At 32.3% G+C, this 12,645-nt stretch overlaps 1 protein-coding gene across 1 annotated transcript; it reads left to right on the top strand.

Moving 5' to 3' along the window:
* Nucleotides 1–6,239: 6,239 nt before the first annotated feature.
* On the top strand, nucleotides 6,240–11,702 carry LOC110716653. Its single transcript, XM_021895299.1, has 2 exons — nucleotides 6,240–6,561; nucleotides 10,747–11,702. The coding sequence occupies exons 1-2, from the start codon at nucleotides 6,240–6,242 to the stop codon at nucleotides 11,700–11,702; spliced, it is 1,278 nt and encodes a 425-aa protein (XP_021750991.1).
* The last annotated feature ends 943 nt before the right edge of the window (nucleotides 11,703–12,645 follow it).

The following is a 12,645-nucleotide window of genomic DNA, read 5'->3' as shown; positions in this document are numbered from 1 at the left end:
TAATGAGCAAAGGAAATTCATTCATTACTTAATAACTGTAACACCCCAATAATTCTCTCTTAAAACCTGTAAATACCCTGAACAAAATCCAAGAGAATTACTGGCGTGCTACCGCCACGTGTTCAAACGTTAAGGCTTTATCAGAAATTAGCAGCGGAAAAACTAAATCAGTTATAAATAAATTTCAAAACCAATAACCAAAACCAAATTAAATCATACAACTTGGAACCATTAAGGCCCTTATTCAAAACCCCACAAAAGTAGTAAATAAATAAAACCAGAGTTTAAATAAATTCAAAAGTAAGAAATAAAGTAAACTGTGAATGGTAATCAACACTCGACTCCAAATCCCACCACCTTGATGCAAGTCCAAACTATGTAAACACCTGTGATGAGTCTGCTCCCCAATATTAGAAGTGTAAAAATTGGATCATTACAGGGTCATTGAAAGGCGAAGGCCATGACCAAAGAAAGACACACACAAAAGCACGCAATCAGCAAAGCTTAGTACATACAAGCTGCGAAACAAATTAAGAAATACCTAACATGCTACTATTAATCAAGCATAAGCATCATTGAATTATAGACTCAACACATGACTCAATTATCAAATTTATTAAGACCTCACTAGTTGATATTAACTAACTCATTTATTATTTCATTGGATTTAGCAATAGACAAGGTTGTCCAACCCATGTCCCATTTGGAACATCAATAAAAGAAAAACCCCATGCATGCCTCCATTTGGAAACATCAATAAACATCCAACGACCACGGGCGCGACTCCGTGACCGTAGTTAGTATGAGATCTCACCTAACTCCTAGTTTTGAAAAATATTTGAAATAAGAGACTCGTAGATCAGACGGCCTCGAAAAAAGTACACGACTAATACCCCATGTACCCCAACCCCTGATTGTCATTACTCCAGAAGTGCACCAATCCAGAGTTTTATTGCTCATCCATCTTGCACTTTACGTGATTTACAGGTTTAGACTTGGTGATGACTCATATACACACATACAATCAATCCAATATCAATTCAATCAAGTAAAACAACTTTCCAATTTCAATTCTTGATTTATTAGTGACAAGCAACATTTATTATTTATTCCTTTACTAACTCGGTGTATAAACACCTTGAGTGCATAAGGCACCCCAAAACCTTAACCTCGTCTTAGAAGACTTAAATTCTTCCTTTACTCATCCTGCTTGCATAATCATGAATGAGTAATAAATTAATCATTACACCAATCATATACCTTTTCCTCTAAGCGCACCTTGCATAATTAGAGCACAAATAATACTTGCAATATAAAATAGTGCACGTCATACGAAATTCACAAAGTATAACCAAACAATTTAACTCAGTCATCCCTATACATGATACTAAGTTCTCGATCCGTCCTTAAACATGCACCTAAAAGAAAGGTTTCGTAACTTGTACGTATCTTGAGCAAACGAATTGGTATGCCACTTTACTAACTAGAAATCACCTTCAATAAACTCCTCTCCTAAGTCAAATAATAACATCTCAATCAATACCCAATCAATTAAATTTACAGCAATACGAACTTACTTAAAACCTTCAAAATCCAAATCAAACAACACTTTAAAACCTTCCCTTTAGTTAAAATTAAAGGCTTATATATAGTTCCTTAAATTTTCTTCATAAAAACCTTAAAATACACTCTTATACATGAAATTACAGCAAGTTCAAAGTCTAATAAAAATCTGAAAATTATATAAAAACCCCTAATAATCTCCCTTTTTAATGGGTGATTAAACCCTCTTTATAAAACATCAAAAGTAGTACTTAGAAACTATTTCCAACACTTAAAACTTCAATAAAAACATATATTTATGCTTAATTAACTTTAAACATAATTAATTTTATTAATCAAACTCAAGGATAATATTTTAAGTATAAAAAAACTTCGTTAAAATCAAAAACTGCCCGAAAATCATATTTAGAGGCTGAATTTGGCCGAAAATCAAGGATAATATTTTAAGTATAAAAAAACTTCGTTAAAATCTTAAAACGTTGTTTTCACATGGAAAACACTACTTTTTCATCAAAATTGGATGAGTTCAGAATCTGATTGGGATTAAACGAGATTAATATTAACGAACGAAAATCTAAAAATTAAAACACGAATCTACGTGTTCAAAATAATCTGGAATTAAGTTAAACTAATCAGTAGTTATAATCACCAAAATTTCAAAACATCATTACTATAAAAGCCCTAAATCAATTGTTCATAAAAACCCTAAAATCATGATTTTCAATAAATTGAAACCCTAGGTTTATAATTCATAAAATATGAAAATTTATAACATAAATATAATCTGAAATTTATAATCTTTATACCACTAAAATATAATTTGATACTAAAAATATAATCTTTATACTAAAATCAAAACCTAAAACAATTAAATTAACATTAAGCAAAATTATGAAACAAAGGAGGATGAAAATAAGACTAACCTTTTTGTGTGGGAAATTTTTGGAGATTCATGGGGTATTTATAAGAGAGAATTATTGTAGGGTAAAAAGGAAGATTGGGCCTCATAAAAATAATGGGTCAATTAAGTAAACAAATGGGTTAGGCTTGTTTGATTGGACATAAATTGTAGAATAAAGGTGCATAAAATAATTTGTTCAAATAATTTTTGACCCAGATTAATAATTTGAAATTAAATTCCGAAAAATAACAAATAAATATTATAAATAAAATAAAATTTTATTTATAAAATATTTTAAAAATACGGAGGATTACAATAACTTACTACTACTATCATATATATACCTAATTAAGAATAGGCCAGGAATTCCAAAATAAAGTAACCTCCCAAAGTTCTTTTATCTATTATTGGTAAAGTTATTGAACTTTGGTTTAGTTTCATATAATTGTCTTGCATAGTTGGATTATTGTTCCTTTGCATAATTTGCTTGTTCTTATAATTGGCTTGTTCCTTTTGCATACCGTACGTCTAAAGCTTTCAAGATGAGAAGAACCTTAGGTCTTTAAACAATCTAAAGCTTCTTTAATTAAACCCATTGAAACCCTGATTTGTTTAACCTTAATCAAATACTATATCTAAAGCTTCTTTAATTTATTGAAATGTGCTAATGTTTTGCTTGTCATCTGGTTTGTTTATTGAATTGATTTTTTTTGTTGTATTTATATGTTGCAGGGTGCAGATGATTATGCATTAGATAATGATGCAAACAACAAATCTGATAAGTATGACAAAGATTAAGAAATGAATTTTATTCTATTTCTTGTTGGACATATAGATCACAAAGTGGTTAAAAAATGTAGAAAAAGAGTTTAGAAATTTTTGTTATATTTTGAACGTATGCATATATATTGTGTTAAGTTTATATCTTACTCCGTAAAAGCTTTGCTTTACTAAAAAAATATGAGATACATTTCATTATTTGAGATGCTAGTATAGTAAGTGATTGGGTTTGCTATCTTTGGATGCTATTTTTAATGCTTATCTGCCTTTAGATTTTAGCTTGCTTATTGGCTAATTATACTGTATTAATATGATTTCATTATTAATAGATTATATAATAGGAGTTGGTATACACACACACACACACACACACACACACACACACACACACACACACACACACATATATATATATATACTAGGTTAAGTCCCGTGCCATGCACGGTAATTTTTAATACTTAATACTTATCATTAGTTTAACACTATTATTTAATTATAAAAAATTCTACCTAATTGCAAAAAAGGATGAAAATTTTGTAATTACAAAAAAAAAATTTAAATATATCACACTAAAGAAATCAGAGACAATAATATATGCACGACTAATAAAAATAACTATGAATTACATTACAAAGTTACATAAACTATTATTGCATATTATTGTATAAAAAAATAATATCTTTGTTTGAATGTGGAATATACTTATCAAATAGGTAATGAAATATTATTGCATAGTTTGTATTAAAAACTTCTCTAAGAAGCTTTGGCCAAAAAAATAAAAAAAAACTTTTGGGGGAAATTTTTTTAACCAGGATATGACATGTCTCATTCCTGGTTTCGCCTTTAGTATAAAGTTATAGATAGATATTTGCACAAAAAGTTTTCAAGTCAATGTCGTCTCATGATTGGGTTGTGTTCTTTGTAGGAAACTTAAAGAGAGCCACAATCTAGTAGACTGGAGTTAGAGCTTCAAAATGAGCTGATTATCGCCAAAACAAATCAAGATCTATATAATTGTGCATAAAGAGTTCAAGTGGGGAATAATGAACTTTTATAGCTTCCGGAACATTTGAAGTTCAATTAAAATCATTTGAAAATATCCCATGATAAATCATGTAGTCCTCTTTTTTTTTTAATTTATTTATTTTTTATCATTTTTTTTTTTGTTTAGATCAAGAATCTAATTATGTTCTGAAATTATCTATTTTTTCATTTTTTTTTATTTTTTTGTCTAAAAGTCCTATATATTGGTGAACTAAACATGGCCAAATGACATTTGAGACTATATTTGAAACTGTTATTAAGCATTTTAATACTATTATTCTGCTTTAACATACTGTAGTTTGAGATACACTTTATTATTTATCTTTAAGATGATTTAGAACTATATATTTTTACAAGTTAATTGTGTAATTGTGGAATATTCTACATGTTTTTATCAAGTTTAATTTATTGGAAATTACATGGAATATCTCACGAATTAAGTTTGACAACAAAGAAAGATTTCCATCAATATTGGTGAAAAAAAAAAATTCTCATTAAGCATCGGTTTTAAAACAAGCTACTAGTGTGTAGAATGGGAGTTGCGCTGAATTGTTACTTAAAGATATAATAGGAAAAAAATAGGATTTAAAAAGAATTACTTTTCTTTGTCTTGAAATTGTTGAGGTTATTCTTCTTTACTCATTTTTTTTCCAAGCTATATAACTATTGTATATATTTTTGTTTATTTGGAAAAATGAGTGAAGAAGAATGGGTATATATAAAACATAGATTATAATTAGTTTTGGCTATAAGATATTAATATGGTAATTAAGAAGTATGATCTTATATCCACATGATTCAGTGTTCGAAACTTGTGGGATTTACCAACACTTTGAGACCACTTTTATAGTTTTATTATGCATTTTAATAATATTATGGGACGGAGGATACTATTACATTATAATACAACTTTTGTGCATTAGCATACTAAAATTCGAGGCATCTTACCCTTTATTCATTATAATTATTTAACAATTGTGAAAAACAAATTAGAATCCCCTATCATATAGTAGTATTAAACTATATAGTACTTTCTTCATTCCTTTTTGTTTTCATTTGAAATCTTTACACTATTCATAAATTGATAAATGTTTTCTCTCTCTAATTTCCTCTTTCTCTCTCGAGGATCATCAAGGGTTATCCTTCTTGCTTAGGCAAGAAGGCCTTGGGAATCCTTGTCTGAGATCTAGTTAGCTTTCTTTCCTCAAATTGTTTTTCTTTTTCAGGTGTTTGGCCTTCGGTTTCCCTCCTATGTCATGTCCTGTCTCTTTTCTTTTCTCTTGTTTTCGTTATTTTAAGTTTTCATGAATTCCCAAAGTCCTTTAGTCTTCTAGGATGAATCTATGTTGACTGATTCCTCCATCGTCCTCAATATGGCAGTTCCCCCTGGTATGGTGGTTGACACTGTCTTTCCTACTTCTAATATGGTAGACAATGTTCATTCTGCTAACTTTAATCAGGTTATGGAGTGTATTGAGGGTTCTGTTAGTCCTACTCAAGCCCCTCCCAATCCTTCTAAGCATTCTTTTCGAGAGGCAGTACAAGCTTCCTCTCAATGGTTTTCTGAAGCTCAGAAGATTGTCATCTCTTCCACGGAATGGGAAGATGATTTGTGTTCACCCCCTGATCCCTCTAAGGTCGTCTCTTTTGGTAAAGACACCTTAAACAAGCTAAGGAAGCCTTGGAAATTAAACATAATGGGCAAATGCTTGGGTATATATTTCGGTTCGTCTCTCATTCATAACCCAACGGGTAAGAGCTATGTGGAGACCAAAAGGCTCTTTGGAAGTAATTGATCTTGGAAAAGATGTTTATATATATATTTCGATTCTTTGTTCAAGACGATTATGAAAGGGCTCTCCTTGGGGGTCCTTGGTTCATTCTAGATCATTATTTGATGATCTTTAAGTGGAAACCTAACTTCCGTCCTTATATGAATCCTTTCGACATAATGACGGTTTGGATTCGATTTCCTGAGTTACCGGTGGAATATTACGATAAAGAAGCCCTTTTTGATATAACGAAACTTGCTGGTAATCCATTACGAGTCGACTACGTTACAGATCATCTTACTAGAGCTAGATACGCTAGAGTTTGCATTGACATTTATATATCATCTCCCTTCATAACGAATGTCAGGGTTGGAAATAGTTGGCAATGTATTGAATATGAAAATATACAATGTCTATGTTTCCTTTGTGGAAAAATTGGTCACTCCAAAGACAAATGCACCTTAAGTCAAGTAGTTGTTGACATTGCTTCTCTTGATAAAGGTAAGAGCCTCTCACCTAATCACCTTGTTCCTAACAAAGATAATTCTATAGTGGATGATTTATCACCTTCCACTAGCCTAAATTCTAGAGTCAATGTCTCCCACTTCTCCTCTGAATATGGCCCTTGGACAATTGTTTCCAACAAGAAAAAATCACCAATGAGAAAAAATATTGCTACTCCTTCTAACCTCAATTCTCCATCTAAGACCAGTTCTATCTCAATCCATAGTTCTAACCCAGTCCTAACCCTAAGCCCAGTTCTAACCCCAAGCCCAAACAAACCCCATAGCCCAATGCTTCTACCCACTTAAGTCCACAAAAAAAAGAAAAAAACTTCAGCTTCTGCTGATTCAGCTACAAAAAATAAATTTTCTTCTAATGCTTTTGCTCTTCTAGACCCCACTATAAACCCCCCTCCCCAATCAGATTATAAACCATTTTTTAAATCAAGGCAATGATGATCTTAGCATAGAAAATAACAAAGGAAATCCCCCAAATCTCTCTTCTATTCCTCTACCCCCACACGCTTCCTCTTCTCCATGTCCTCTTCTTTCGACATACCTTTCTTGCCATTTAGCACCTCAACACTCGACTTCAACAATGGTGATCCATGCAAACCCTTCCACTTCCCGTATTATAACCCTCAATTCTCAGATTGCTTCCTCATAGAAAAATATTAACATTGAAACTCCTAACCAAGAACTAGCTTCCAATGGAGAAAAACAAACAGAAATTAACCCTGGTCTGTCCCCCACCTTGCCAGTCGGTGCGAGTCACCAGAAAGAATTCTCTATCCCCGACCCCTCAACAGTCCCAATTTCCTCCTCCGATCACCCTATCTCAACCTCGCCCTCTTCAGGGCCTCTCAATTACCCCGACGTCTCCCCTCTCAATGAGGATGTCGTTTTCTCCTTACCTGCCTCCTTATACTCCCTCAATTCCGTTTCCAACCAATCCCTCTATGACTTCGTCTCAAATCAAAGAGTTGGTTTAGACCACTCCTCAGCTTCCGACACCATTTCTATGGTCGTCGATCGAATCAGCCCCGACTCCGGCCAAAATCGAAATGATGTACAACACCCTCCTGCAGATCAATTCCTTCATGAACAACCAGTTCATCCACCACCAGCCTCCGCCACCACCCCCTCCAGCTCCTCAACCCCTGCGACCTTGGTATATACAACAGGTTGCATGGCCCAATTACCCAATTCACAGCCTAATTCCACCCCCAAAGAATCCTCAGATAAACAACCTCTCTTCGGCAAACAACGAACAAAATCTAGAAGAACCAGAAGACCTTATGAAAATCTTCTTGATTCCAAAAGGAGTGTTGGGTCTTCAAATAGATGTCAATTTCTGAGAAACAAAGAACATGATCAGGGAGTTTGTAACACCCCAATAATTCTCCCTTTTCCAAACCACTTACTTTAAATAAAAATAGAGGAGAACCATTGGCATGTTACCGCCACGTGTTAAAACGTTAAGGCTTTATCAAAGTATTGCAGCGGAAATCCAACTTAAATATTAAAATAATATAATTTAGAAAACCAATAAGTCAAAGCTTACAAATTGGAACCATAAAGGCCCTTATTAAAACCAAACCAATATTCCAAAATCCCAAAACATAATTAAAATAGTAAAACATAAATAAGTTCAACACAGAGAACGAATACTCTCAATCACACCAATCCCTTGACAATGCGTATGTCAAATCTCCGAACTTCACATCATCAAGCTAACCTGTGCAATACTGCTCCCCAATAATACAAGTGTAATAATTGGATCATCACAGGGTCATTGAAAGGCGAAGGCCATGACCAAAAGAAAACACACAAAAGCACGCAATCAGCAAAGCTGAGTACATACAAGCTACAACGTACCAAGCCTAGCATGCTCAACTAATTAAAGTAAATAAACATACAACACAAATTCATTAATCAAGACTCCACACTTAAACAATTCAATCAACTCAACATACTTGCTAATCAATTCCAAACACTTGACTCTTTATATTTAATTTAATTAATTTAGTTGGAGTAAGCAATAGACGAGGTTGTCCAATCCACCAAATCATTTTGGTCCCAAATGAACATTTAAAATAAAAGTTTAGCGCGATGCAAGAATGGGCGCGACTTCATTCTCACAAAGTTAGTCTAGGATCCCATCTAACTTTCATTATAAAATAAAAATGTAAATACCAAAAGAAAAGAGGACATGCTGATCAAATAAGCCTCGAAAAGCCACGGGCTACCACCGTGTACCCCAACCCATAATTGTCAATACTCTAGAAGGGCACGCTTTCCAGAGTTTTATTGCTCATCCATGTTTCACTTTACGTGATTACAATTTTAATTAATAGCCGACTCATTCAAGAAGACCATACATAACAATCATACATCAATTCACTTTTAATCTTATTTAGGACAATGGTGATCACATCACAAGTTGACCTTTAATTCCATTAAACTTCCAAATTATTCAAAATTGTTGAACATAGTCAACCCACCTAGCCATTTCGGCTTAATCCACTTTTACTCAACATACTAACAAGTCATGCTCGAGTAATAAAATAAATAACAACCTTGTGGAATAATTAATAAATTCACTCCACTTAAACCATTCAATTTCAATCCTTTAATAATCCAAATGTGGTTAACAAACCGATCCAATAAAAATATGCCTGTATCAACATTCCATACAAACAATTAATCCAATATAATTCAACATGTTTGCATCCATAATTCCATACAAACATAATCAATTCACCAAAACATGTCTCATAAACATAAGCACATGAATTAATTAAATGTATAACCAAACAATTTTCATCCAGGTGTTTTCTAATCATGAAACTAAGTTCTTTTCTTTGGTACCTAAACATGATACTACTTACAACGAAGTAGACATGTACGTACCTCGCATAAACAATCCTTTGTGCCACTTTTAATCACTTAAAAGTCTCCTAAGAAATAATCACTTCCTAGAAAACAAGCAACAATAATAAATTAATACTTAACCAAATTTCCAGCAATATAATTTAGATTAAAACTCCTTAAAAATTCATTAAAAACATGTTTTTATGGTTAATTATGCATTAGAAATACAATAGGAACAAAAGCCCCAATTTAATTAGTCATAAGAACCCTAAAATTCCAATTTAAATAAATTGAAACCCTAGGTTTTTAAACTTATAAATCTGAAAATTATAACAACAATTATAATCTGAAATTATTAGTTTAAAACATAAAAACATGATTTTGATACTAAAAATATAAACTTTATACTATAAAATCAAAACCCAAAACTAATCATAAACATTAAGCATAAAAAAAAACTTCGTTAAAAATCAAAAACTGCCCGAAAATCATATTTAGAGGCTGAATTTGGCCACAAGAGGGTGGTACTCACTACCAAAGGTAGTGAGTCTTTCTTAAAACATTGTTTCCACGTGGAAAACTTTACTTTTTTGTCAAAATCGGATGAGTTCAGAACCTGATCGGGATTAAAACGGGATTAATATTAACGAACCAAAATCTAAACATTAAAACACGAATTTACGTGTTCAAAATAATCTGGAATTAAGTTAAACTAATTAGTAGTATAATCACCAAAATTTCGAAACATCATTACTATAAAAGCCCTAAATCGATTGTTCATAAAAACCCTAAAATCATGATTTTCAATGATTAAAAACCCTAGGTTATTAAATTTACAAAATCTGAAAATTATAACATTTATAAAATCTGAAATTATAAAGTTTAATCATCAAAATACAATTTGATACTAATTAAATTAATTTCAAACAATAAAATCAAAACTCATAATCAATAATTATATTACACAAATTAATAAAATAAAGGAGAAAGAAAATAAGACTAACCTTTTGTGTGGGGAAATTTTTGGGGATGTATGGGGTATTTATAGGAGAGAGGGTAGTAGGGTAAGTAGGGATATTGGGCCTCATTAAATTAATGGGTCAATTAAGAAAGTAAACTGGGTTTGGTTTGTTTGTTGGACATAAATTATAGAAGGAAGGTTCATAAAAAGTTCTTTGTAATAAAATCGTTTATCAACCCCAAAAATAATTTGAAACTTTTGAAATTAAATTCCGGAAAAATACAAATAAATATTATAAATAATATATAATTTCATTTATAATATATTTAAAAATATGGGGGATTACAGAGTTAGACTCGATGCTTATCCCTCTGAAAATTCACGATGTTGTTCAAATGGAACGATCGGAGGCATGGAAGGAATGGGACAAGTTTGATGTCCTGTTCTGTAATGGAAAGCCAGTACCACCTTTTCTCGACCTTGATATGAAGATCGTCCTATGGAATGTTCGAGGAGCATCAAGGAATGAATTCATACCTCATGCTTTGGAGGTAATTTCTTCTCATAAACCCTCCATTTTCATAATACTGGAAACTAAAAGTGACGTTACTAGAGCCTCTCAAGTCTCCAATCTTTTAGGATTTGATAAATTCGAGTTTGTAAAGCCAAATGGTCTTAGGGATGGTATTTGGCTCATGTATAAAAGTAATGTTGAGCTAATTGACTACATCGAAGGTCATACTAGGAATTACTTTCATGCCTTGTTTAAATTTTCTTCGGACAGTAAGGAAGTTCTCCTCACAGCTGTGCATGCTCCTTCCTCCCCTTCGAAGAGGCATCGACTATGGAATGATCTTCACTCTTCCTTACCCCCTGACGACACTCCATGGCTCTTCTTAGGTGACTTGAATGAGGTCACTAATCCCTCTGAAAAATCTGGAGGTCTAAAGTTTAGACAAACTCAATGCTTTAACTTAAATAAGTTAGCTGATATAGCCTACTTGGTTGATCTAGGCTTCTTTGGCAATCCTTTCACTTGGCACAACGCTAGAGAAGTACTTGATATTATTCAGGAGAGACTTGACAAGGCTATGGGAAATCCGACCTGGCTTAACACCTATCCCAATACTCAGGTATCACATCTTGCCCGCACTTATTCTAATCATTGTCCCATATTAATCTCTATTTTTGATAATCGGAAAGGAGGCCCTTATCCCTTTAGGTGTAAGGCTGCATGGCTTGAACATCCCGACTTTTCTGATTTTTTCATTATAATTGGAATTTGCATGACTTTGATTTCTTAAAAGGCAGGGATGAGTTTTTATTTAATATAAAAAAGTGGAATCACAACATTTTTGATAATATTACTAATAAAAAAAGGCACTTGATTGCTAGAATCAATGGTATTCAGGTTGCCCTTTCTAAAAGATTTTCTGCTTTCCTAGTCTCTTTAGAGAAAGATCTGATTTTTTGTAATCCCCCGTATTTTTAAAATAATTTATAAATGGAATTTTATTTCATTTATAATATATATTTGTATTTTTCCGGAATTTAATTTGAAAGTTTCAATTTTTAATTTGGGTCGAAAATTATTTTGGTACAATTTTTTTTTTTTACATACCATCATTCTATAATTCATGTCCAAACAATCAAAGTCAACCTCACTTTACTTACTTAATTAGCCCATTAATTTAATGAGGCCCAATATTCATATTTACCCTACAAATCTCTCTCCTATAAATACTCCATACATCCCCAAATTTTCCCCAAACAAAAAGGTTAGTATTTTCTTTTCCCTTTTATTTTTTTTTCTTTCCTTTCTTTTATTTTTCTTTTTCCTTTTTCTTTCTTTTCTTTTTCTTTTTTTTCTTTTCCTTTCTTTCTTAAGTGAGTTTTCACTCACCTTGCTGCCCCCCACCGATTGCCACCTACTGCCACACCACCGCCGGTCACCGGCGCTGCCCCTTGACCGCCGACGCACCACCAGCAGCGCGGCCCACGTGGCTGCTTGCTCTCTCTTCTCTCTCTTCCCTTTCTTTTTTTTTTTTTTTGTTGTTCAATGTTTGTTAAATTAGTTTTGGGTTTTGATTTTATAATATAAAGTTTATATTTTTAGTATCAAATTCATGTTTTTGATAGCTTAAACTTATAATTTCAGATTTTAATTATGTTATAAATTTTCAGATTTTGTGATTATAAAACCTAAGGTTTTAATTTATTGAAATTGGGATTTTAGGGTTCTTATGA

This window comes from Chenopodium quinoa, unplaced genomic scaffold (assembly GCF_001683475.1).
Source record: "Chenopodium quinoa cultivar QQ74 unplaced genomic scaffold, ASM168347v1, whole genome shotgun sequence".
In the NCBI taxonomy this organism is placed as follows: domain Eukaryota; kingdom Viridiplantae; phylum Streptophyta; class Magnoliopsida; order Caryophyllales; family Amaranthaceae; genus Chenopodium; species Chenopodium quinoa.
The sequence above is the reverse complement of the archived record's forward strand: the minus strand, read 5'-3'. Positions and strand labels throughout refer to the sequence as shown.